The sequence below is a fragment of the Canis lupus genome, chromosome 17 (genome assembly GCF_011100685.1).
Source record: "Canis lupus familiaris isolate Mischka breed German Shepherd chromosome 17, alternate assembly UU_Cfam_GSD_1.0, whole genome shotgun sequence".
In the NCBI taxonomy this organism is placed as follows: Eukaryota; Metazoa; Chordata; class Mammalia; order Carnivora; family Canidae; genus Canis; species Canis lupus.
Genome location: NC_049238.1, coordinates 57,035,948 through 57,060,955, shown reverse-complemented (window position 1 = coordinate 57,060,955; position 25,008 = coordinate 57,035,948). Strand labels below are relative to the sequence as shown.

General features: G+C 41.6%; 1 protein-coding gene and 1 long non-coding RNA gene across 13 annotated transcripts in view; one reads left to right on the top strand and one right to left on the bottom strand.

The window, feature by feature from the left end:
* The window catches only part of LOC111090690, a 119,283-nt gene that overhangs the window by 20,063 nt on the left and 74,212 nt on the right, over positions 1-25,008 (top strand). The gene's annotated exons all lie outside the window — the stretch shown is intronic.
* HAO2 (hydroxyacid oxidase 2) lies at positions 421-24,266 on the bottom strand. Of its 6 annotated transcripts, none has more exons than XM_038561916.1 (8): positions 24,110-24,266; positions 15,118-15,265; positions 13,103-13,254; positions 10,827-11,110; positions 9,406-9,615; positions 5,345-5,503; positions 4,929-5,001; positions 421-1,109 (listed from the first exon to the last, which is right to left on the bottom strand). In XM_038561916.1, exons 1-8 carry the CDS (start codon positions 24,198-24,200, stop codon positions 1,054-1,056), a joined length of 1,173 nt encoding a protein of 390 aa, XP_038417844.1. In that variant the 5' UTR covers positions 24,201-24,266; the 3' UTR covers positions 421-1,053. The 6 variants fall into 6 exon arrangements, with proteins under 6 accessions (XP_038417844.1, XP_038417845.1, XP_038417846.1 ...); XM_038561917.1 differs by having other exon boundaries at positions 4,929-4,998; XM_038561918.1 differs by lacking the exon at positions 24,110-24,266 and adding an exon at positions 15,565-15,700.

Here is a 25,008-nt window from a genome sequence, read left to right as displayed (position 1 = left end):
CAGTGGGATTCCGCTGCTTCAGAAGTCTATTTAAGCTGACTACTGGTTTGGGGAGTTTTTACTCAGATAAGGCATCTATTCATTTTCCCATTTTTCCTTCCATCCATTTATCTCTAGTCCATCCATCCATCCATCCATCCATCCATCACTTATCCATCCATCCATTGATCCATACATTCTACAATTATTCATCAATATGCTGCTAAATGCCAAGCCCAGTACCAAACGTAGTTTCCTGCCTGAAGCCATGTACAGTCTATTTGTTGGTAGAGACATGCAAATAAATAAATAACAACATATTATAATAAGGGTTATAAGAGTGCAAAGTACAATAGGAAGCACCTAGCAAGTAGCCACGATAAGAATAGGTGACATTTGAAGAAGGTCTTGAAAGATGAATAGAAATTTGCCAGTAAAAGCTACTTTTTCTTAAACTTTTACTGGGTACTAAGCAATATGCTTTAAATTTTACACACATTATCTCACTTAGTCTTTCTCTCAACCTAGCAGGCTAGGTAGTATCATTCCCATTTACAGAGAGATTGAAAAATGTTCCCATTGCACAACTTGTCAGTACCCATCCTGACTGTTAAACCATGTCTGTATGCTCAAAAAAGTCCATGTTTTTAACTATATTATTTCTCTGTTATCTACAGATAGGAGTATTATTTTGATGGGATAATATTTCATACATGTAGTTCTTCTATGCAGAGTGTAAATCCCCATAGTTTGGTTCATAGAGATACTGATATGCAAAAAAAATTAATTCGCTATCTATTTCAGTCATTATTGTTCCACCTTTTTAACAATTCTTTCCGAGGAAGAATTCAAGCAAGTGCATATAACAAGCTGTTATAGGCAAAAAGGAGCATGTCAAATTTGAGGAAAAGGAGGGGTTTGGAGGGCCTGAAGCACAAGGTATGGAGTGGTGGAAGGTCCGGGGATGAGCCTCTGGATAGGATAGAGCCAAGGCAGGAGGCATCACACACCATGCTATGAGTTTGTCTTCCTCCTGTGGGCAACCTCAGCAGTCTGGTCATTAGCCCTCTTTCTTTACAACCTGGAGAACTGGATCAAGTCCTGATTGATCTCAGCAACCGACCGGCAACCTAAAAGAACAATGTGGTTAACGAGCTTATTGCTCTAAAACCCCAATGACCTACGTCATCATGGGTAATGGGATGATCCAATGGGAACAGGCCTGACTTGATCTCTGTGCTCACCCCGGGAAACCATTATGGATACCAGAATCACATGAAAAATGTGATTCTGATTGCCTTGAGAATTACTTTGTGAGCCTGTGCCCATGTCCTCTTTCAACACAGCCATGTCAAAATGGCATAGTAAAAATATAGAAACACTATTTTAGCATTTTAGAAATAAATTCATATGTGCCATAGATACACTTGACCTTTATCTGAGCACTGATAAGCCTCAAGGATATAGGAAGTACATGTCAGAGAGAAATATGAGTCAGGAATAAGAGATGGGATGAGTACTTCATACTGCGGTTGCCTTCCAAGGGAAAGTTCTGCAAAATTTAACACTTTAGTAAAGGATCTGAATTAAAATGCAAAATTAGAACTGTAGCTGAGATGAGACACAGGGATTGAAGAGAGTGATGTTGGATCAGAAGCGTGAAAATTAGAGAGGGTGACAAAACTTGAGAGATTCCTAACTCTGGGAAACGAACAAGGGGTAATGGAAGGGGAGGTGGGCAGGGTGATGGGGTGACTGGGTGATGGGCACTGAGGGGGGCACTTGACAGGATGAGCACTGGGTCTTATACTATATGTTGGCAAATTGAACTCCAATAAATAAAAAAAAAGGAAGGAGAAAGAGGGAGTAGTATGTTGGTACAGACTGGAGAGTTGTGGCCTTGAGTGGACAGGAAATCCCGGTGATGATAAGGCAGAAAACTTGAATGCCAGGATGTGTAATGTTTAATTGAAGTTTTTTCCCACATGTATGATGTGTGTAACTTCACCTCCCAAAACACAACTTTAGCAAAATGTATTATTTGTGAAAATAAAATTAATGAGAGGGGGGTTTTCCTCTCTAAAAAATCATGCCTCTGTTGATTATAGTGGACAGAGATGGCAGGCATGGGATACATAAATAACCCACAAACAACTCATTCGGCAGAAGCAGGAACTTGGTGCCAGAGGTGGCTCTCCTCAGAATGGCAGTGGGGTCTTAAGAGCTTTGGGTTTCCCCAGAGGGGAGAACAGTGGGCAGGCAGACCTATTCAAGGAGTACAGAGATGCGAAAGTATGATCTTTGGTTATATATTGTAATACAAATAATATTTAAATGATGTAAAAATGTCTCAATAGTTGTAACAAAGTCATGTTATGACTTCATCTTAATACAGTTTGACACATAAGCCTTGGAAATGCTTCCGTGCTTACTCAACTCTCATCAATTAGTTTCTGGGTCTTATACAATACCAAGGACACTGCCCTACACTTGGCAGAGGCTCAGTAAAAGTGAGGGAGAATGCATAATTATGATTTTCTTCCACTCTTTCATTGCTATAAATTAGGAGGATGTTTACACTAAAATCTTTTGGCTACTCTAAAGTGAAGTAGGTAATTCCAAACAATAAACCTCAAGAAGGTTCATATACTTTTTAATTCAGCCTCCTCCCCTTGTGAAGAATGAGATCTCAGTGAGGTCCATGCAGCCTTGTGTTGGTATGATTTACGTGTGGACATTTTTCAAGAGAGATCATGATTTTAACCTTTCTATAATTTCAGCAATTGGTGTCATGGTGAGAAAAACATGACTTCTAAGCTTATTTTGCTTTCAGAGGGTCATAAAGGAAAAACATCACACATCTCCAAGGGAATCAGGTGAGAGAAATCACATCAACTGATTCCTCTTGGGTGCTGATTTTGTGTCAGGCACCTTATGTGCATTGTGTGCAGAAGAGCTAAGGGGTGCAGAATCTCAGGGCTTTCACACTATGATTTTGCACTTTAGTGAGTTCCACCAAAAGCACAAGCCCCTGCCTCAGCTCCCATCTTCCCAAGGACCAGCCTGGAGGTCTACCCTGGGGAGAGACTCTTATGCAGAGGATGCCAACCGATACCCTTCTGCTTGAGTTTTCTATTCTTTCTCTTCCTCCCTCTTCCCTGTCCCATGTTTGGTTGTGATTACTAATTTTTATATAGACATTTAAAACAATACATTCTCATTGTAGTACAGTTAGAAGGAGGCGAGTATAAATTGTCAGCCTTAAAAGTGCTCACAATTCCGTTTTTTTCTCTTGCCCCTTTTAAAAAAGGATGCTCTCCTCTTTATTTCAGAAGATTTTTCCAGCCACCATTTCCACCCCAGTGACTGTTAAGCGTAAACTTTTAATAGAATAAAAAAGCTTTTTTACTGTTAATTCCTCCAACAGGCTTCTGTTAAAATAAGATCAGACATCATTTCACAAAGATAGGAGAAAATATTTGGGGGATCAGAAGTCACCTCAACCTCCTGGAATCTGCAGAAGCTCATGGGTCTTCTCGTCCTTCACTCTCCTCCTTCTCAGGGTCAAAACACACCACTATGATATCTGTTTGCCCTTGTGCCCTCCATTCCCTCATGAAAGGGCCTTGGTAACACCAGGTCACTTACTGACTTATCTTCATAGGCTCTGAAGAGTATGACTCTGGTCCAAAGCTGAAAAGTATGGCTCTGGTCCTCATCCTCCATAACTTGATCTATTCCTCCCGTTTCCTTTCTTTAATTAATTTGCTCTGTGGGAAGGAGGCTGGTACTGGCAGTAATGCTGATCTAAGTTTTGTAACTTGTATTACTCAACCCCAAAAGGTTCAATCTGTAGTCCCAATAGACACTACTAATATAACTTGGACACTGAGTACAAGACACTTGTCCAAATATCAGACCAAAACCAGACTTGAGAAGAACCAGGACATCTTGCCTTTGTGCCTGGCACACGACTGATGCACTGTAATATTTATGGAAATAAGTCAATGGCATGAAAATGGTCTTGATTTCACATCAGAGCTCTTGATTCATTATTTCCTTACTTCTGGAGAAGTATTATCAAATTTTAGAATTGAGGAGTGAATGGAAGTCTTATTGAGATTCATCTTGTCTGAGCTTTCACATAGTGATCAGTTAGATCTACAGCAGACAAAGACAATCAAAGACAGAGTCATTTGGCCTTTGGCATTTTGGTAGGGTAATTCTTTTCTATGAGACAGCTCCAGGCATGTTAGGACATTTAGTGTCCCCAGCCCCTGAGCACTAACTACCCGCATTATCCACCCTACAGTTGTGCCTACTAGAAAAAAATAAATTCAAATTCTAAACCAAATCTTCCTCAAGAGGGCAGTCATCCATGATCTTAGTTGAGAGCTACTATTTTATAGATCACTGGGATCCCAGGCTTTGCTAAACTTACAATTTTTTTTTCACTTACAAATTTTTATGAGCACTACTTTACGATAACTTTATCTTTGACTGAAATCCACCTGCATGTAACTTTTAGACATTTACGTTTCTCTGGCTGTGGTTACACAAGACGGCACTTCTCCTTCTCCCCGCCTTCTCTCCTCCTGTTGTGTCTATCTCCCCAGTTCCTCCATGCCTCCTCCTTGACATAATTTCTCAATTCCTCACAGTCCATGAATATGAAAAAGTGACACACAGAGCCACACCCAAAAAGCCTGGTGTGTGATCCGAACACAGAAGAGTATAAGGGGACACTCTTTCCTATAATCTGAAATTGCATTTGATTTTGTAGCAAAGGTGTTGCATCTTGAATCTGTGTTCAATTCTTTGTCTGGGGCATCTTTTTCTTTCTCTCTATTCTAGGCTGGGCTGGGAGAAACTAGCTAGAAGGGGGAGCCGCCACTCCTGTGCCCTCATGCCTTCAGGTCTAAATCAGGAAAAAGACTATAAAAACTTACCTGTCAGGGCCATGGAAGTGTGAAACTCATTTTTTATAATGTTCAAAACTTCCTCAACGCCATATTCACCCTGCTTCCAACATGCGGGATGGGGAGAGACAAAAAAGAAGTGTGAGGGAACATTCTGCCCATGTGCTGAGTATCAGTTCTAGGCATGTTCACAGCTGCAGTGGGGAGGATGGCAATGTCTGTAAAATTGGAACAATGTCAGGAAGACAGGGAAGCAAAGAGGAAAAGATGGGGGTGAGCATGCCTGAGAATGTGCAACATGCTACAGAGATGCAGGCAAGGAGTAGCTGTCCCTCAGGAATCTGTGGCACCTCAAAAAATGGCTCAGCTTGGATGGTAAGCCACAGTAAAGTGTGGGAAAAAAAATGAGAAGCACAGTATCTTGATTTTCACTTTGCCACTCTCACCTTATAGGCAAGACCCCAGAGGATTGGTCTCCCCAGAAACACACACTTAGCCCCAAGGGCCAGAGCCTTGAGCACATCATTGCCAGTTCGGATCCCACCATCCAGGTATACTTCCATTTTCCCTTTCACAGCAGCCACCACTTCTGCCAAGGCATCAATCTGAGAACGAGACACATGTGGCTTGAGGGATTACCATTTTCACTCTCAGGGATCATGGGACACAGGTGCCCCTCAGTGTGGGTTAGGAATAGGAAGTCCAAGTGTGGATGACATCTACTGGTTTCTTCCCCTCCCCTACTAGAGCAGTGCAGCTAGGTCCCCAAGCCCCAAGGACTTTCTGCAGGCTCCCTCTTTTGCACTTTCTGCCCTGACAGAGTGTGACTTCTCTCTGATTCACTTGTTCAGCTGTCTACAGCTTGGAAGAAACTCTTGGTTTCTCCTCATATCCTAAAGGGGATATTTTCCATTAACGGTATTCACTTTAGTGTTCTTTTTAAAGTACATTTTGACTTTTGGTTTTCTCCCATCTTCTCTGTTTCTAGTTCTCCATTGCTAAGGCACTGAGTCTTTTTTGGCAAGTGTCTGGATCACAGCCCACCTTGTGTAACCGGGCTGCATGTTCCTTACACACCACACTTGAACCACCTGTTCTTGACTTCTGTGTGTGTTATCAAAGACATAGGTTGGGAATGGAAGCAGCAGTGCTGTTGAAGTAGGGTTGAAGACTCTGAAAGGTAAAACAAAAGCTGCTTATAACTTAGCCTGGTGTTTCCTAGGCTTTGTCTCTCACCTTGTGTCCTCAGTTCTAGGCTCTGTAGTTACCAGGCTGTGCCAATCCATGGTGCCCCAGACTGAGCTGCACTCCTGAGCACCTCCAAGTCTAGGAGGAGGGGTGACAGCAGAGTCTGGGAGGAGAGTCCTTGAGGGTAGAGTTCTGGAACTGCCACAGAGCTCCTGTTCTATGGCTCTTGGACTGTAGAGGAGGAGAAACTAGCCCCAGGGAACTTCTGCTGCCCAAGGAATCAATGGGAATTCTACCTCAATGAGATCCTTTGGATTACTGAGCAGAATATGAAATAAGGAAGGAAAGAACTTTGTACTCTAATTTACAAATGGAGAAGAATTGAATACATTTTAAACTGACATTGATAACTGGTGATAATGCATGTCCAAATAAGGGGACATTATTTTATATAATATATAAAATAATATATATTTTATATATTTTTATAGTCCCAGCATGGTATTATTTGGAATATTTCAATGATTTTGGGAAAAAGAAATGAACATATCTGTACAAACTCTTCCAGTGAGCTGTACTGGACAATGGAGCTGATGGAATTTGAGAAACAGACAGGGAGTGAATTTTGGCCTAGGGTACAATACTTTAGAGTTACTTTCTATAGGTCATGATAGGACATTCATTAGAGCTTTCAGGAGACAACAGATAGCTCTGACCCTTTTCCCAGGTCCAAGGAAGAAATACAAGAAGTGCTAGATTTGGAACCTTCTAAAGATGGGAACTTCAAAGAGTCATACTTCTCACAGGGAGAGGCTTGGGGTGGAAAGAGTGAGGTGCTTACCTCAGGCACAAAATTTAAGGAGTGCCAAAACGCTCAGATAGATAACATTTGAATGCAATATTTAAGAATAAAATGGCACACTTTGACCTGTGAGCTGGAGGGCTTGTTTTTATAAATAAAGTTTTATTGGATCCGGGGCCACGATGACAGTAAGATGAGTGGAGGCAGGCTATGCAGGCACAGGGACAGATACTATCTTTATTTAAAATGTTGATATTTTGTTGGCCATGGATTTTTTGCATTAATTTAAAATTTTTAAATAGTACATTAAACTATTATTTATCTTACTAGGTTTTTTCTGGCACCTTCTCAAATTTTGAGCCAGAGGTACCTCATCAGCTTTGCATTAATCTCAGCACTGTCCCTGGATGACCTTGGGTTTGGTTGTTAAGTCAGATGGCTTGGGAGAATTATGTATTGATCAGCACGATAGGGAAGGAGAAATTCTCTCTTGGCTCCTGCGTTTGCTAACAGTCATTCTCTACTGAGGAAGAGCAATAGGGAGCAATTACTTAGCTTTTCTTTCCAACTATTACTCAGTCCTTCCGCAAAGGGAGCAAGACTAGCTAAACTGATTCATGAGAGAGACACTATCGTATATGTTTTATTAGAGTTGTTTCGAAAGTCAACATTCTACTCTATTTGTTGCTTGCTGGTGATGGGCCCTTTTTTGCTTTCTGTTCCTACCTGAAAGCACAATTGGGACTACTTGGGACCTGCTATAATCTTTTGCACTCTGTTCTGCCCATTTCTGGATGTGTGGGAGGTGGCCGATGGCATCTTTTCAGGAGTTGGATGAGAGAGCTAGCATGTGCTCTGCAGATCGACTTTCTCCTGGATTCATAGGTCAAAATCTGGGGGATGGGAAGTAGGAGGTCTAACTGTTCTCTTTAGTCAGTTCTTATGAAGAGCTCTGGTAAACAGTGTCCCTTACTCTCCAAGTGGGCTTGTTATTCTGTGCCTGTTCTCTGTCAGAGAACCTGGTGGGGAGAAGGGGGCCAGTGATTAGCACATTAAACCTCCAAGTTTCACAAGCCTTGAAATGTACAAACCTGCTGATACAGCTTCCCCATTTCCTGGAATTCATCTTAAAGAAGTAATTGAGAGTGTGTTAAAAATTTAAGGATGATCACTGACACATTGTTTAAAATCGTGAAGACTTGTAAGTCATCAGATATTCAAAAGTAGGCAGTTGATTATATGAATTGTGCATTCATACTATACACCATTAAAGGTGGGAGCAGCATATATACTGAAGTGAAATTATGCTCTTAGTGTATTGATAAAGTGAAAAGAGAAATTACAAAATAGTATGTGGCTTTTTAAAGTGTCATATTTGCATTAAGAAATTGATAAAAAAAAACAAATCCCAAAATATTGTCATTAATGATAGTGATGAAATTAGGGGTGATTTTTATCTTCTTCTTTTTGTATATGTACATTTTATAACTTATCTGCAGTGAACATGTCTTACATACATAATAAAAATAACTTAAAAGAGGAAAAAACCCACTTCCCTTTCTTTTTTTTTTTTAAGATTTATTGATTTTTATTTTGAGAGAGAGAGAGCATGGGTGTGCATGAATGGGAGGGGCAGCAGGACAGTGAGAAAGAATCCCAAGCAGACTCCGTGGGGAGAGTGGAGCCTGCCATGGGGTTTGATCTCACAACCCCAAAACCACACCCAGGTGGAAACCAGGAATCAGAAGCCCAACCCACTGCATCACCCAGGTGCCCCCTTCCCACACTTCCCTTTCTTAGAATGGAATCAAGTAACAATAGAAGAATCTCTTGAAAAATATAAGCTATATATATCCATGAAAATAAATCAACAATTTCCATTTAAAGATTCTTTTCTTGCCTGCCTTCTCTTCATCTATAATGGACATAAATTCAAAAGACGGGGAGAAAATCATAGACTGTCAAAAATTTTTAGAAAAAGATTCATACGGCATTTTTTAGTTTTACTGTGAAAGATGGTTATTTATTAGTTTAAGTGAGGCTCTATTCCTTCCCAGGACACATCATATGAGAAAATATGTCGTTATACCCCATGCACACAGGCAAACTTTTAGCTGAATACTTCTTCCAGAAGGCAGGAGACCTCAATGCCTTTGGAACATCTCTCCTATTGACTTCTACCTTAACCACTTATTAACTGTGTGAACTTGGACAAATTATTTAACTTCTCTAAGCTGCAGGATCCCCATCTGTAAAAGAGTAATAATTATATCCATCTTACAGACAGTTGAGAGATTTAGAGATGATGTATATATGAAGCTTATAAAAATAACCTGGCATATACTAGGCTGTTAATGATTAAAAGTCCTTGCAATTCACAGGAATATACCAGCATATGTGGTAAGGGAGAGGGGAGTGTAGGCCAATCTGCAATCTGCACAGAGTACCTTGCTGTAGGCACATACACACACACACACACACACACACACACACACCCTCTGAAGTTACCCTACTTACAGATGCGAGAACATCATCAAGCTGCCTCCCACCATGGTTGGAAACAATGATGCCATGGACATTGTGCTTCACAGCTAACTCTGCATCCTCTTTTGTCAAGATCCCTTTAAGGATGATGGGCAATCGAGTTATGCTCTGAAGCCAGGAGAGATCATTCCAGCAGAAGGATGCATCAATGGGAAACATCTGGAAATAAGGCATTGGATTTCTCTGTGGGGAAGAAAAAAGAATCTTAGACTTGAGCTCCTTTAGGATTGTTTGATACATTTCAAAATGAGACACATTCAGATAGTCACCCTTCATAGGCCTTAAAAGAAGAGTAACGAAATCAACAACTTCCAGCCATCCTTTGCTTAACAAAATTTGTGCAAAAGAATCACTATTTTAATCTCTTATTCATTAACCATTAATTGTGTCCCTGCTCAATAACTATGCCAGAATCTGGGGATACAAAGACAAGACACAGTCCCTACTTTAAAGGAACTGAGTTTAGTAAGTGAAGGGGATAAATGAAAGTATTTATAGGCCGATGTAAACTGTTATCTTGAGATATACACAAGGTCATGAGAATTAAGAAATACTTTGATAATCCTGAACCAGATACTACCTTATAGTTAACCTTGGCTCATAATTTGAATCAAATATCCCATAAATCCCAATGTGTCCCTGTAATCTGAGATAAGGATTCCAGAAAATGTCAAGGCTAATTTGTGGTTAATGGGTAGAACGGTTGAGTCACTTGGCTGGGTATCACAGCTGCTCATTGACTGAAAAGGCTGGTATAATTATCTCTAATGTAGTCAAGGGACTCCAATGTTATCACTACTTTCTTGCTCAGGGGCACTCCATCCCATCTGACTGTAGGAGTTTAATGAGGAAATGGTCTTTGCAGTCATCTATTTCAGAGGTTCCAAACAAGTGTGCTGCAGATCCAGAGAGTTCTAAGTGTAGAGAGATACTGACTCTCAGTTCTCAAGGCAGTAGGGTGGGGCCTGGGCTGGTTATACTCCTTGGGCCAGTTACCTTGTCTGTGAGCATCTTCAGGAGGTCAGTTTACCTAAATATGCCATCCAAAATTATCATTTTCTAAGTGTCCCATAGTGTAAAAAATGTTGGAAGAACATGCTTAATTTACTCTCCTACTGCATGAAAAAATCCTTTTCATAGCTTTCCTAGCACCCAGCCCTGGCCAGAACACTTCAGGTGACAGGTTGGGTGCCTCCAGGAGTGAGGATATTTTGTGTTCTGTTCATCTAGAAGCTCTGGACAGCAGGAATCAGCTCAGCTTTTTGAACTATGGCATCTGCAGTATCTGCCAAGAGCAAGCACTCTGAACTTTTGTGGAAATAGAGAAGGGAGGAAGGAGGAGAGGAAATTTGCCTCCTGTTATGCTTGCCCATTGGATCTGGTATTTTTCCTACCTCTTTAGTTGAGCGAAGGTCTTTCAGCAATAAGTTCATCTTTAAGTCCAGTTGGTTTTGAATGTCCTGTCGCCTGTTGCCAAGTTTGGGTACATCCACAGTGATGACCAGAGCTTTGAAACCCAGGGATTCAACTTTCTGGACCAGCTGTTTGTTGAGCTGCTTGTCTGACTGCATATAGAGTTGGAACCACCTGAGGCCCCTGGGAGCAGTAGCAACAATGTCTTCAAGGGCACAGCTGGCATAGGTGCTGGTGATGTAGCAGATCCCGGCTGCTTGGGCAGCTACAAAGCAAACAACACAACTCAGTTTGGATGGAGAGCAGGGTTCTGGACTAGGGTGAGAAGCCCTTAGAGTTTGGGCCACCTCTGATCAGTTTACCCTGTGAGTGAAGATAAAGCTTGACTCCATTCTGCTTCTCATTAGGGTAGGAGGCATAGGGGGCATTCAGTCAGCCTGGGAGGCTGTCCCCATATATAGCCTGTCTTCTAGACCCTGTTAAGATTCCTAGCTAGAGGAGTCATTTAGTACCCAGAGTGATTTTGGACATGGTGCAGCTTCCAGATGGGAGAATGGGCTGCGCATGAACTTGCAAATGATGCAGAAGGGAACTAGAGAACAAAGGGTGAGGAAATGTAATGTCAGTGGAGAAGGTTAATCTTTGTACTGAAGAAAGCATAATATCTGAGTTAGAAGGGTTAGAAGAATGCTAGTTCTACTCCTCCTTAGCTGTGTGCCTTGAGTACCATTTTCTTCGTCTGTAAAATGGAGAGAAATAATACTACCTCTCTTATAGGGTTGCGGAAAATTAAACAGGATACTAGATATGGAAGCATTTTTATGTATTTTATTTATTTATTATTATAATGTTTTAAGTAAGGCTAGGTATGGAGCTCATGACCCTGAGATCAAGACCAGAGCTGATATTAGGAGTCAATGCTTAACCAACTGAGCCACCCACACACCCCTGGAAGCATTTTTTTTTAAGATTTTATTTATTTATTTACTCATGAGTGACACAAAGAGAGAGACAGAGACAGACAGAGGGAGAAGAAGGCTCCTCAGCGGGGAGCCCGATAGGAGATTGCATTCCTGGACCCAGGATCATGCCCCGAGCTGAAGGCAGACGCTCAAATGCTGAACCACCCAGGCATCCCTCTGGAAGCATTTTAAAAATTACTATGTGATGTGCTGTACAAATGCTTGGTGATAACGAGGTTGGCCACAGTGGTGGTGATGATGATGTTGACATTGCTGCATATTTCTCATTTCCTACTGTGATCATTGTTTTCTGTAGGATTCTCCAGTAGGCTAATGTCACTACCATTTCACAACCCTTGGGTACAGAATCTGACCTAATCAGGATTTAATATTTTCAATTCCTAACATCAACAGGAGATACCACATTCTTTTGCCCCACTACAAAAACAACACCACACATTCAACCATGAAGATTTAGTAAAGCAGTCATAGTCCTACAGAATATTCATGTTTCAGTCTAACCAGACTTGGCTCCTAACCAGACAGATGCCACTTCCAGCTCTAGAATCCTTGGATTCATCGCTTCCTATATCACAGGGTCAAAGTAAAAGATCCTTGGGAAGCCCTGGGCAATGTGCAAATAAAATATTTCCTAGATTTGACCTATATAGTAAAGATTATAAAGGGAGTCACAAGATTGTTTTCAGCCTCATCCCTCCCCTCTTCCTTCTCTTATTTTTCAGTCAAGTGGGATGAGAGAAGAGAATAAGGAACTACTAGGAAGGAGACATACTCAATAAGAAAATTTTTGTCATATAAAATGACAAAGTCAGTCAAGGAGAAGGGAAATGCAACTTTGAGCAGGAGCACTGCCGGGGCCTTTGTAGGACCTCACGTTATGACTCTCTCCTCATCCTAAATTCAGAGACTCACCATTTACTCACCATTTACTCACCAGGCCTGGCCCAAGAAGGCGGTCAAAGAGAGCCCTATCTTGAAGCCATGCTTAGAATCCCTTTCTCCACAGACTGAGTGGTCTGCAACCCTCCTTCAAAGGATAGCTTGCTTAATTTCCACATCTATTCATCTGTAGCCGCCCTCTCTAACCATTCATTATGTTGGAAATGGATGTTTTCTCAATCTTAGAGGAGATGTTATGGGAACATCCCTCCTTAATTCTGACCAGATTGATGTCCCTAAGCTCCTTCTAGAAGAAATCCTGCTACTGCTCTGACGGATACCCGCACAGTTCAGGGCCCCAGAGAAGAGAGCCTCAAGGTGTGGCTGGGTCATACCTCTGGCTGTGCTCATTTCTCCATCTGGCCAGACAAGGCAGTGGAAACCTGTGGGTGAGATGCAAATGGGGGCAGTAATCTCCTCCCCTTGGACTGTGGTCCGGGTGTCCACCTCTTGCACATCCTTCAGGTACCGGGGACGGAGGCGGATTCTGTGCTCAGAAACAAAGATTGTTCTGTTAGTGAAGTTACTCTCAGCATGTAGTGCTGTCTGGTGCTGAGGCCTCCCAGATTCTGGTGCAGGTCTACACCAGACTGGTGCCAAGAAGCCTCTGGTGGGGTTGGTTGGCTGATTGGGCCACACAGACCAACTTTCAGAAAGCATTTCCCAATACTCTGACTCACATTAACACCAGTTTCTCTAACCCCCAGTGCATGTGTCCTCCACATCGCTTCCAGGTTTGCTCTCTCACAGGTCTGTGTCTTTGAGTTTTGCCTTCCTGAACAGACTCTTAGCACTTGGATGCTATGATTCACTTAAACCATAACAAGGATTAGAAAAGAAAAGAATAGGGTGGCCTGGGTGGCTCAGCGGTTTAGCGCCGCCTTCAGCCCGGGGCCTGATCCTGAAGACCTGGGATCGAGTCCCTGTCGGGCTCCCTGCATGGAGCCTGCTTCTCCCTCTGCCTATGTCTCTCCCCCCACCTCTCTCTCATGAATAAATAAACGAAATTTAAAAAAAAAAAAGAAAAAAGAAAAGAATAAGCAGGAAGGAGTTCTAGGCTCTTCCTTCATGAGTTAGAAACAAGTCTCTATAAAGAAAAGGCCACTGAAAGAGGACAAATTGCAGAGAATGATCATGGTGGGGGTTTGTTTTGTTTTATTTGTTTTTGTGTTTTGCTAGAGGCTAACTCATTTGAAGATTTGACTTAACCATTGCTTTAGAAAAAAGGAAATTCACAAATAATAAATATATAAAACACACTTTAAGTCCAATAAATACTTAGTCTCAGGTCCAAAAATGTTTGTTTTTCACAAAATGTTATTATTCCTCCACACAAATGTAAAAAAGTTTTGCTAGAAATACTGATAGTACAAACCTGGGTAAGATACAAACTTCATCATGAAGACAAAGTGAGATAAAGTGAGTAAGGGGCCTCATAGAGTGCTAAACAAGTATGAAAATACAGAATATGTTGTTCACCTTGTATTCCATTTTTCAATTTTCTCCTGACCTTTCTATTATGGGGGGAGAGCAAATTTTTTCTGTAAAAGGCCAGATAGCAAACATTTTAGGCTTTATGGGCCATGTAGTCTGTCACGGTTATTCAGATTTGCTGTTGGAATGCAAAAGCAGCCATAGAGACATGTTAAATGACTGAGCATGGCTGGTTCTAATAAAACTTTATCTATAAATGCTGAAATTTGAATTTCAAATAATTTTTATGTATAAAAAATTATCATTCTTCTTTTAATTTTTTTCAACCATTTAAAAATGGAAAACAAATTCTTAGCTTGTGGACCATCCAAAAACAGGTGGAGGGCCCGATGTAGCCTGTGGGCTGTTTACTACCCTATGCTCTACCTGCTGCTGTTCTAGACCAGCTCTTCTCCTTTGAAGTCAACTTCCTGTCACCCCTAAGACCCTTTGGGTCTCCATATTTCCTGTGTTCCCTCTCTCGACATACATTACCTCCTTTAAGTCAGAAGTTTAGGAACTTGGGAGATTTAGACCTACCCAGCTGGCTTTTTCTCCCAGCCCAGGTAACTGGCAACCTTGGACTCTTATACTATCTTGTCAGGTGGCAAAGTTGCTGGGATGCAGAGGGAGGATGACTTGTGCTAGTTCCACAGAGGCACTAAGATAAGTTCTTTGTCCATTCATCCTCTCCCCAGCCACCTGCCCCTCCCCTCATAATCTCCTAAAACCCCAAACAGTAACAACAAAGTCCATTAATATATCTTGAGTACTCTGTGCTCTTTGGAGGCAGAGAGGAGAGCTACTACATTCCAAAGATCTCTCACACAGTGCACCTTAGTTTAACAATAGAAAGGATACAGGAGACCAGACAGACCTTTTAAATGCTGTGATGTTGTCATCCCGGGTGAAACATTCATCAGCTCCTCCTTCAATATAATCCCAAGTTGACTTAGACAGATGCTTCTGGGCATAAGCCTGAAAGTCTGTCAAACACACCAAGGGCATTTCTGGAATTTCTGGACCTTCAAAGGAAAAACCAAAACCAAACAAACAGGACACTGAGAATACGTCAGATATAGAGGAGAACGTAAATGTGGGGGCTGTGGCTTGAAGCTATTTGGATTCAACATTAATTTCCCTGTAGTCTTTATCCCAATGGAAGTACTGCCAAAGGTGCTAAAACCACACTTCATTCTCCCTCCCTCAACCCCAAATGCTGATTATCTGGTCTTCTAAAATATCCCTCATGTCTGTACCCACAGCTCTACACCCACTGCCTCAGATCCATTTGAGGCCCTAGCACCTCTTATAAGATTATTACAGAAGCTTCTTATCTTTGTCTCTCAGCTTTCAGATTCACTCTCTATCTTGTCTCCCTCCGGCTCCTGGGATCCTTCTGAAATATAAGTCTGATCAAATGCCCATGTGATGGCATTCACAGCTTTCCTGGACCAGCTCCTGTCTTATCAGCTTCATTCCGGGTAGCTTTTCCTTGTCATTTGAGTCACTGTGAGTATTTTTCTGAACATGCCCAAGGGTTTTCCTAGCTCTGTATATTTTTGGAAGGATATCCATGAGGCTGGGAAAATTGTAACTGAACTGATGCCATTACCCGGGAGCTCCTAGGAATCTCTGGATGAATGAATTGCTTGGGGCCCTGGTTGACATCAGGGAGAAGCTATTTTTGACTCCTTGGCTGAGTCATTGAACATGTTCATCTTAAGACCAAGTGACCTCCATATGTGACCTCCATTCATCCTCACCCCCAATCTGAAGTAAACCTGGAGCTTGGAGCTTCTAAACACCCACCCTCCACCCCCTGCTGCCTAAAGAGGAAAGAGGGCATGGTTTGAGGATAGATCCCTCTGGTAGGGGCAAGTGCAGTGGGAACTCTAGCTGCAGAGATGCTAAAGGCACTGGTTGCAGTCAGGGGCAGTATGTGGATCTCCCACATGAGAAGATTCCAGCAGGAAAGGCTAAGAAATCTGTAGTCCATAGTCCTGGGCATCTCCCTGGCAGCTGGCACTGGAGTAAAAATTAGCCAAAGGCTGTGAGTAAAAATGAAATGACTTTTAAGTCATTGACTGAGGGACAGGGATAATAGGCCCCAGAAACTAGGGCTTCAAATGTGAATGGGGAGGCTCCTCTAATGGACAAAGGGGCCAAGGAAACCAGATGAAATGTGAAGTGGTGGGGATCTTGGAAAGGGTAGGGATGGAGTAGAACTGGTGGAGGGCAGCCAGGGCCATACTAGAATTTAATCAGGTCAAACAAAGAAGTAACCCCAAATACCTACCCACGAGGTTAAGCAGAAAGAAGTTATGACAGGCAGAAAACAGAGCCCTTGGGATGTGCAGTGAGGAATTTGGAGCATAGCCACAGTGCTTTTTATAGGCAATGCTCTTTGTCAGTGAATGGGAAAGGAGTTATTGAGGTGCTGAATTGAGTTTGACAAGGCACAACAACCAAGTCTAATTTATCTCTTTCTTGCCCAACCCTTCAAAGTCTCAGTGACTCTGGTCGAATAAATTAATCATTGTATTTATCCATCTGTATTGCCATCACTGATTTAAACCTCTGTGTGCATAAAAGAGTTAACATAGCAGGCTCTAGGCCTGCTTTCAAAGTTGGACCTTGGTTGGAGTCTGGGAACTTGGACTTCAAAAGGGTTCCCACTATTCCCTGATAAGAATAGATTGCTCACTATGTCTGAATTGATTGCACAAACAACCTGGTTTATGCTGAACATCTGCTTTCCCTCTGAGGGTCTAGAATTTTGGCCTGGGTTCAGCAGAGAGTGTCAATATGACCACCCCGCAACAAAAAGCCTTGGGCAATGAGTCTCTAAAATGAGCTTCTCTACTGGTCAATGCTTCAAACGTGTTGCCACAACTCATGGCTGGAGGAATTAAGTGCATCTTGCATAATTCCACTGGGAGAGAACTCTTGGAAGTTTTTATACCTATTTCCCTCTGGATTTTGCCCTGTGAGCCTTTTCCCTTTGCTAATTTTGCTTCTCATTCTTTCTCTGTAATTAATCATAGCCTTAACTACATGCTGTATGCTATGAGTCCTCCTAGTAAATCACTGAATTGGGACCCCAACATGCTTTGTATCCCCATCACTGTATGTGACAGGGAGGTGCTGTTCATGAATGTTCATTATTTGAATTTAACATTCTCCTGTTTTGTCATCTCTGCCTTATTAGATGAGAATTCTCCACCAGGTTTCTACTCCTAATGTCTCAACAAATCTCCATATCCTATACATTGCACATTCACAGAAATGATGTTCTGCAGATTTCTGTCATAAGACCTCAATAACACTTAAGTCTAGTCCAAGACAAATGGCTCAGACTCACTCAGAATTACTTGCCTCGAATAGTGGGAATTATAGCATCTGGAAACTGCTTGGAAATAAAGAAATAGCTCAGCATCTTTGTATATACCAAACACTTCATTATCACATTTCTATTTACAATTTCTTTTTCTCTCTACTATTTCCTTTCTACTTCCCTGTGAAGCAGACAGAGAAGGTATTAGTGTCTTCATTTTGCATTTGGAAAGAATGAGGCCTAGGATATGGACTAACTTGTGAAATATCAGGCAGTAAATTATGACCGGGGAAGGCTCAGACTCCTGTATTCTGGTAGCCCCTAAAGATAGACATTCTCTTTTTTCGATTTCATGGTGCAGAGAAAAATAGTTGGTTCACATAAATTACTCATTTTATTAACTTTAAAAGAATTTCTCAGGATGAAAATATAATTATAATGCATTTTTGTCTTTTCATAGCTTAATAAAGTACTGAGCCCATTATTTTTATCAGAGGTCCAATATGAGACCTCTAGTTGACCAGAAGGACAATTCCATTGTTCAAAGCTTTCCCCACATTTGGAAGGGACACTTAACACTATGTTTTTATGTATCTCAGTTTGATCCATACCAGACTTAAAGCCACCAGGAATTCAAGAGAGGATCCAAATTATCAAGCGGTTTTCTTGTATTCCCATTTTATTTGATCTCAACTGCAGTGTTTTTTTCTTTTTTTCTCCTCTATCCCAACTACCCAAGATGAAGACAGAGTGGAGAAAAGGATAGAAAGGGTAAAAGTCTCTTGTGAGAACTTTAGCTCATTGTAGGTGATTTAATTTATTCAGGCTTTTTGTCTCCTGGTTAGAAAAAATGGTGAAATATAACTAGCATATGGGTGATAAAAAGAAAAAGCCCAAACATAAGAGCAAGGACATTCAGTAGTACCTGTTGCTCATGATTGGAAGTTCAAGCAGTTTTCCCTGATGGGGAAAGAAAGAATGACAGACTATGACCAGTAGGCATTTCAAGGGCAGAGCTTTTCTTCAAGATTGCCATTTGATATAATGCAATTAGGCTAGATAAACAAGTTGTCTGTCTTTGAAGATTTTAGATGACTCATAATTCATGTTGGTGTCACTTTAGGAATCTGGTTTATCAGAGCTTCTATTTGTGTGAGAAACCCCTAGGTGTTCTGTAAGAAATCTCAGGGTGGAAATCCCAGGGCAGGTCATTGAGATACAAGGGGAGCAAAAGCTGCTTCTAAGAATGCAGCTCCAGGTGCAAATGTTTGATGATGAAAGGTGGTGTCCTTCAAGACCCTCTGACCTGGTCCCCTGGGAACTTATGCCAAGTTTCTCAATGAAGTGGTAGAGATAACATCAAGGCTATACTTTGGGGACCTTATCTGAGGGATTACACTGTTCAAGGTTGGCTGAAAGTGCTTTAATCACTGTATATGGGATGACAGCCTCAAGGAGAGTAGTTGCAAAGCCTGTTGCCATTACCATAGCAACGGTAGCCCTGGGAGAGGAGACACCGCAGCACAAGGAGGCCCTGGCCCATGTGTGGTGGTAGAGGGAGGGGGATCCCAGGGCTGGGACCACAGTCAGTGTCAGGACCAGAGAAGACATGAATCAGCAATGCCCTGACTGAGGCACATAAGCTCCCAGGGAGTCTTCCAAATGGGGAGGAAAGGTCAGGGTAAAGGAGCTGGATTTCTAGGAACATCTGGTCAGATATCAGTGTCCATAACATTGAGGGTTACATTTATATGGGAACAGTGAGGGAACAAGGGGCCCAGTGTGGGTCTGTCAGCCACCAGCCTAGTCAAATCACTTCTGGCCTTTCTCCTGAGCCCTCACAAGATATGAATGGAGGACTCAGGACCCCTTCCAGGCTACGATGGACATTTTTAAAAATTTTATTCTGTTTTGTGTAATAATCATCTTTCCTCTTCAGCCTCCACTCCTCAACTACTCCCATTAAATGATTTTTCTTTTCAGTAATTCAACTTCTCTTGACCTATAGTCATGTTCTACCATGAGGAGTAGGATGTTCCAGGTCTTCAGAACCTCTTCTGCAAGTATGACGAGGAATGACTTGTGTCTACCCCAGAAGCTTTGTTTATCACAAGTTGAAGTTTTTGAGGCTCTGAGGCAAAGTACATTTATATTAAGGATATACTCACCCTGGAACTATTGTGACCTAATTAGCCACCCACTGCCCTACCTCCCCAGGCCACAAGACCACAGATCCTGCCTGGTAAGGATTAGAAGACAATTAGAGCTTCGAGGGACTTCAGAAAGAGGAAAAGATGTGTGTAAACCTATACCATAGCACAATTTAAAATGAACTTAGGTCTTCCATCTCCACATTCAGTGCTCTTGCTGACATACTGGGTGACTCTAGCATTTTCCTCTGGATAACTGGGCAATGGTACCTGGATTCACTTCTCTTTGAGAACTAGCTTCTCAGCATCAACCCAAGGCTTCCAGAGGTTCTTGGCTGACTCAGTCAGTGGAGCATGTGACTCTTGATCTTGGGGTTGGGAGTTCGAGTCCCACATTGGGTGTAGAGATTACTTAATAAAATCTTAAAAAAAAAAAAAATCCTAAGGTTTCCAGAGACTTACCTACACTGGATTTCATCATTCCACTTTCTCCTCTACTCCTGACCCAACTTGGTTAGCCGATATCAGCCAGAAGGGCTGAAGTTAGAGGTATTGCATAAACTGGACTAGGGGACTGGTCAGTGGACTGCTGATGGCAGCAGACTGACAGGAGAAGTTCCTGACACTTATTAATTATATGAGCATAGGCAAAGCTATTTCATCTCCCTGGGCCTCAGCTTCTCATTTGAAAACTATAGGTTTTTATATATTTTCCTTTTAATCTCTACCAGATTTGAAGCCACCAGAAACTAAAGCCACTAGAAATTGAAGTCTTTGGTGTCTTCACATGCTTGGCTGGCCAGTAAACACAAAGACCTCATTTATATGCAGCCCTGTTGACGTTCTAGTCAACCATTTAGTTCGTGGCAGTAAAGTACATAACAGGGAACCAGCACAGCCTTTGGGCTTATTCCTAACACCAAGTGACTGGGTACTCAAAACCTTCCTTCTCTCTCTCACTCCTCAACTTTGAAGCCTCTCTTTAAGTTGCTCTGGCCCTGTGACGCCACCTTATGGCTTCAGTGGGGAACTGTTAGACCAGTCACAGCACCGCTTCCCTTCTACAAGAGGATGTGGGCTCTCACTCAACCTAGGTTCCCTACTCCCAGACCCGGGGGGAGTCCATTTTACTACATATGCATGCCTTTTCCTCCTTTCTCCATTTATCCAAACCATTCTCTGATTTTTCTTTTTCTGAGAATCCTTCTCACGAATTCTTCTCTTTGCCTGATCTTTCCCATTTCTTTCCCTTTACTGTTTGGAAACCAGAGATAACTCCATTGTGGAAGATGAGATATAGTCTCTTGGATTAAGAACAAAAAAGTTAAAAAAAAAAAAGAAATTTTAAAAATTTGAAGTCACATTAGATGTGATAAAGAACCTTCAAAGACTTTGAAAACACCCTCAGAGGCACCTTAAGTAAAGAACCTTAAGGGAGGATTCTCTGAATTCTCTCTTCCTCAAATTAAGCCTGCTTTTCCTCATCGCCATTATTTATGAAAAATAAAAGAAACTACGCATTACATAATTTTCTTAGTTTTCAGTTTCAGCCTAAGACTAGCAATGCAACAGCGTTGCTTTATACTCATTTGCATTGCAAATAAGCCAATTTTCTGCTACTTTGTGAACCAAATGGGTATTTCCAGTGACCTGGGAACCCAACCACTATTTTAATAGCATTCTTTCAATGGGAAAATGTGTTGAGTTCCAAACAAATGACTTCCAAGTAGAGTTTTGGAGCACGGCCATGTTGTGTTTTGTTTTTTATTTGCTTTTTATTGAAGTTCAATTTGCCAACGTATAGTATACACCCTGTGCTCATCCCATCAAGTGCCCTCTTCAGTGCAGAGCACAGCCATGTTGTAAATTATGTGCTTTCTATGAGATTGTGGGAGACTGTTTGGGCATACTGGAGATATTGATCCAAGTGCTCATATGGTGTTTTGAAAGTTTGGGGATTTTCTAATTCTATTGGCCAGTGGAATAATTTGAATACAAAAAGAACCTTGGAGATAGCATGATGGCTTCTTGATGATAAAATGACAGTAACATTGCAACCATTTATCAAGTGCTGTATGTTGTGCCATGCACCATGTAGATTGTTTTATGTGCATTAATATTTCAACCCTTATAATAATTCCCATTTCACAGATGAGAAACCTGAAGCTTAATACTTTGCCCAGCATCACACATTGGTAATATGTTTTGACTTCTATGGCCTGGCTCTTAAGCATCATGAAAAAAAGCAAATGTGTATAGCCAAGTATGGTTTATAGAATGAGAGAGTTGGCATTTAAATGCCATGGGCTTATGTAGCTTTGCCCGACAAGTTCCCTCAAGAAGATGCAACTCAATAAGAAAGTAAGAAAATTTCATTATTTGGCTGGCCATGAACAATAACCAGTTAAGCAATCTTAACAATCTAAAAGCATTTTTACATATATTATTCCATTACATGCCCACAATAACCCAGTGAGATAGTGATCAGAGGGTAGATATACAACAGTCTCACTTTATGGATGAAAATGTTCAAACCCAGAGAATTCAGGTGATTTATGCTCACACAATAAGAATAGCAAAGCCTGACCAGAAATCCTTCTGACTTGCTGTGTATATAGTTGAGCTGGTATGGAGTAGTAATGGTGTATTAGGAGACAGTCAGGTCTCTGTCTCATGGGATTGGGAGAGCTGCATATAGCAAGCATGGCCAATTCCCATACAATCTAGGCTATTGAGGAAGGTGTCCTGGACGGAGATCATTGTTCCTGCCCCTTCGTTTGCTTAAACAGATGAAGTGTGCAAAACAGACATCAGAAACTACACAAATGTTCAGAACAAGCTCCAAACTCTATTCTTTTTACAATTGGCTTTAGATCGTATGTGCATTTCTGTCTGATAGTGGTAGTCCTTAGGAGGAGGTAGCAGGAGAGAAACCAAAAAAGGCAGGGCTGTTGGAAATGGGGAAAACCAGCTATGAAATGGAGCTCTGTCCCTTTTTGCCGTCCTCCTGGCACATCTCACTATGGCAATGACTCTAGACTGTATTTCTGAAGGTCATTGCTTTCAGCAGCTAATGATGTTCCCTACATCCTTAATAGCTGAGGGAGTCCGTGGAGTCAGGAAGATAGACTTTTGTAAGTTTTGCAACTTGGCCTACTTGGGCCAAACCTCAGTCTGCTACTTGGTTCTCAGTCGCCATGGTTCTATGAAAAAGTAATTTGTGAAGAAAGAATCTTAAGGCCTATCCCCTAGAATCCTTGGGAGGACTGAACCATATAGCCTATGTAAAGTTCCTAGAACATTGCCTTGTGTAGAGTAGTCCTCAATAAATGGTAGCTTCATGTATATTATTCCCCTTGTTGATGACATTTGCAGTCTCATCAGAGTCTCTGGAGGTTGGAAGTTGCTTCAATTTTGTGATAGCATAATTTAGGCCCTGTGTCAGGTTTACTCATTTGTTTATCTAAAATTTGTCAAGTATACACTGTCAGCCAGGAAGGCAGAAACTTTTACTACTCATCATATGCTCCATGACATCTCCCAGTTGCTATGAGATGGCAGGGCTCTGTGACTAGTTCTGGCCAGTGGGCTAGGAGTGAAGTAACATGTGTTAAATCCTGGGCCAGGAATTTAAGAACTGATGTGTAGCCCTTGATCTTTCTCTTCTTTTGGATACAATAATGTGGAGGCCATTATCCCCAGAAGGCATAGCTACAAGATAAAGGCAGCTTTGGTCTCTGAATGATCATTTGGACAGGAGAGGCCCTGGAGATCAGCTGATTTTGTATGAGCCAGAAATGAATATTTATGTATTAACTCACTAAGATCTCAGAGTTTATTCTCTACTACAGCACAACCAAGCCTAACTACTACATATATCTAGGCATTGTGCTGAACAATAGAGATTTTTAAAAAATTTTTTCAGGATGTCAATCTCTACTCTCAAGAAGCTTACAGTCAAAGAAGACAGATTTCAATAGCTCATTCTCTGTTAGTTGCTATGGCATAGAGTAACAGGAATCCTTTCCTGAGGGAAGGTATCTGGGGATTTAGGAATATTCCAATTGTTTCTCAAGTAATGCCAATAGATGATATTCTACTCCATCCAGTTTAGACAAGCTCCAATTCTCAGCTATCCATAAAATGAGGAAGTGACTATCTTATTGTAGTGTCTGAAGCAGAGCCTTCCTTTGCTAGTTCCCTCAGTGTCCCTTGGTCTGTCTCTATACAGCCCCTTTTGGCCACATCTCTCACCTTGAAAACTTACAACCAGCATCTATAATGCTAACACAGTCTCTGGCCTCTCTTCTAGACCTCCTGCCACTTCATCTGCTTCCCCCATTCCAAGCTCTCAAATGACACTTGTTGTTTGATCAACAAACCTGATGTTAGCGTCTTCCAGTCTCTGGGGAGAGTGGTGTTCAGAGGCAGCTGTTGAAAGCCTGGCTCACTGCTGGATGTGGTAGGAAACATAGGTCATTGTCCACAACTCCATGAGTTCAGAAAAGGTTCAAGGCAATAAGTTAATTTTCCAGCTTGGGAGTAAATGAGCAACTAGGCCAGAGCAAGGTTAATCTTGAAATGAACCTTGTGGGATTTGCAAAGTCACCTCAAATTTAAGTGAGTTCATTACAAAATTAAGCTGCAAAATAAAATAGTAGCAGGACACCTGGGTGGCTCAGCAGTTGAGTGTCTGCCTTTGGTTCAGGGCGTGATCCTGGAGTCCCGGAATCGAGTCCTGCATCAGGCTTCCTGCATGGAGCCTGCTTCTCCCTCTGCCTATCCCTTGCCTCTCTCTCTGTATGTCTCTTGTGAATAAATAAACAAAATCTTTAAAATAAATAAATAATAAAATAAAATAAAATAAAATAGTTGCTTGTTTGCTCCCAAGCCACATATGTTCCCATTTCGTTAAAGATGGTTTCAGGAAGGGAGCAAGTGATTTCAGGTGGAGAATTACAAAAGCCTCTGTGTTGTAAAAGAAAGGCTTATCTGGGGAGGTTCACTGATGGTCAATGATTAAGGCATAACTTGTCCAGGTCCTTCTCTCTGTGCCTGTCCCCAGCTCTTGTCACATCCCCTTAGCAGTATAACAGCAATTAACATTTATTAATTGTTTATAATGTGCCTGACATATTGCCGGCATTATTTTACTCAATCCTTACTGCAACGATATGGGCATATATTATTTTCCCCATTTTTTCAGGAGAGAAAATGAGTTATTGAACTTGTCCTTTCTTCCCTAAGGAGGAGAGTTGGGATTTGACTCTAGCCTGCAGCC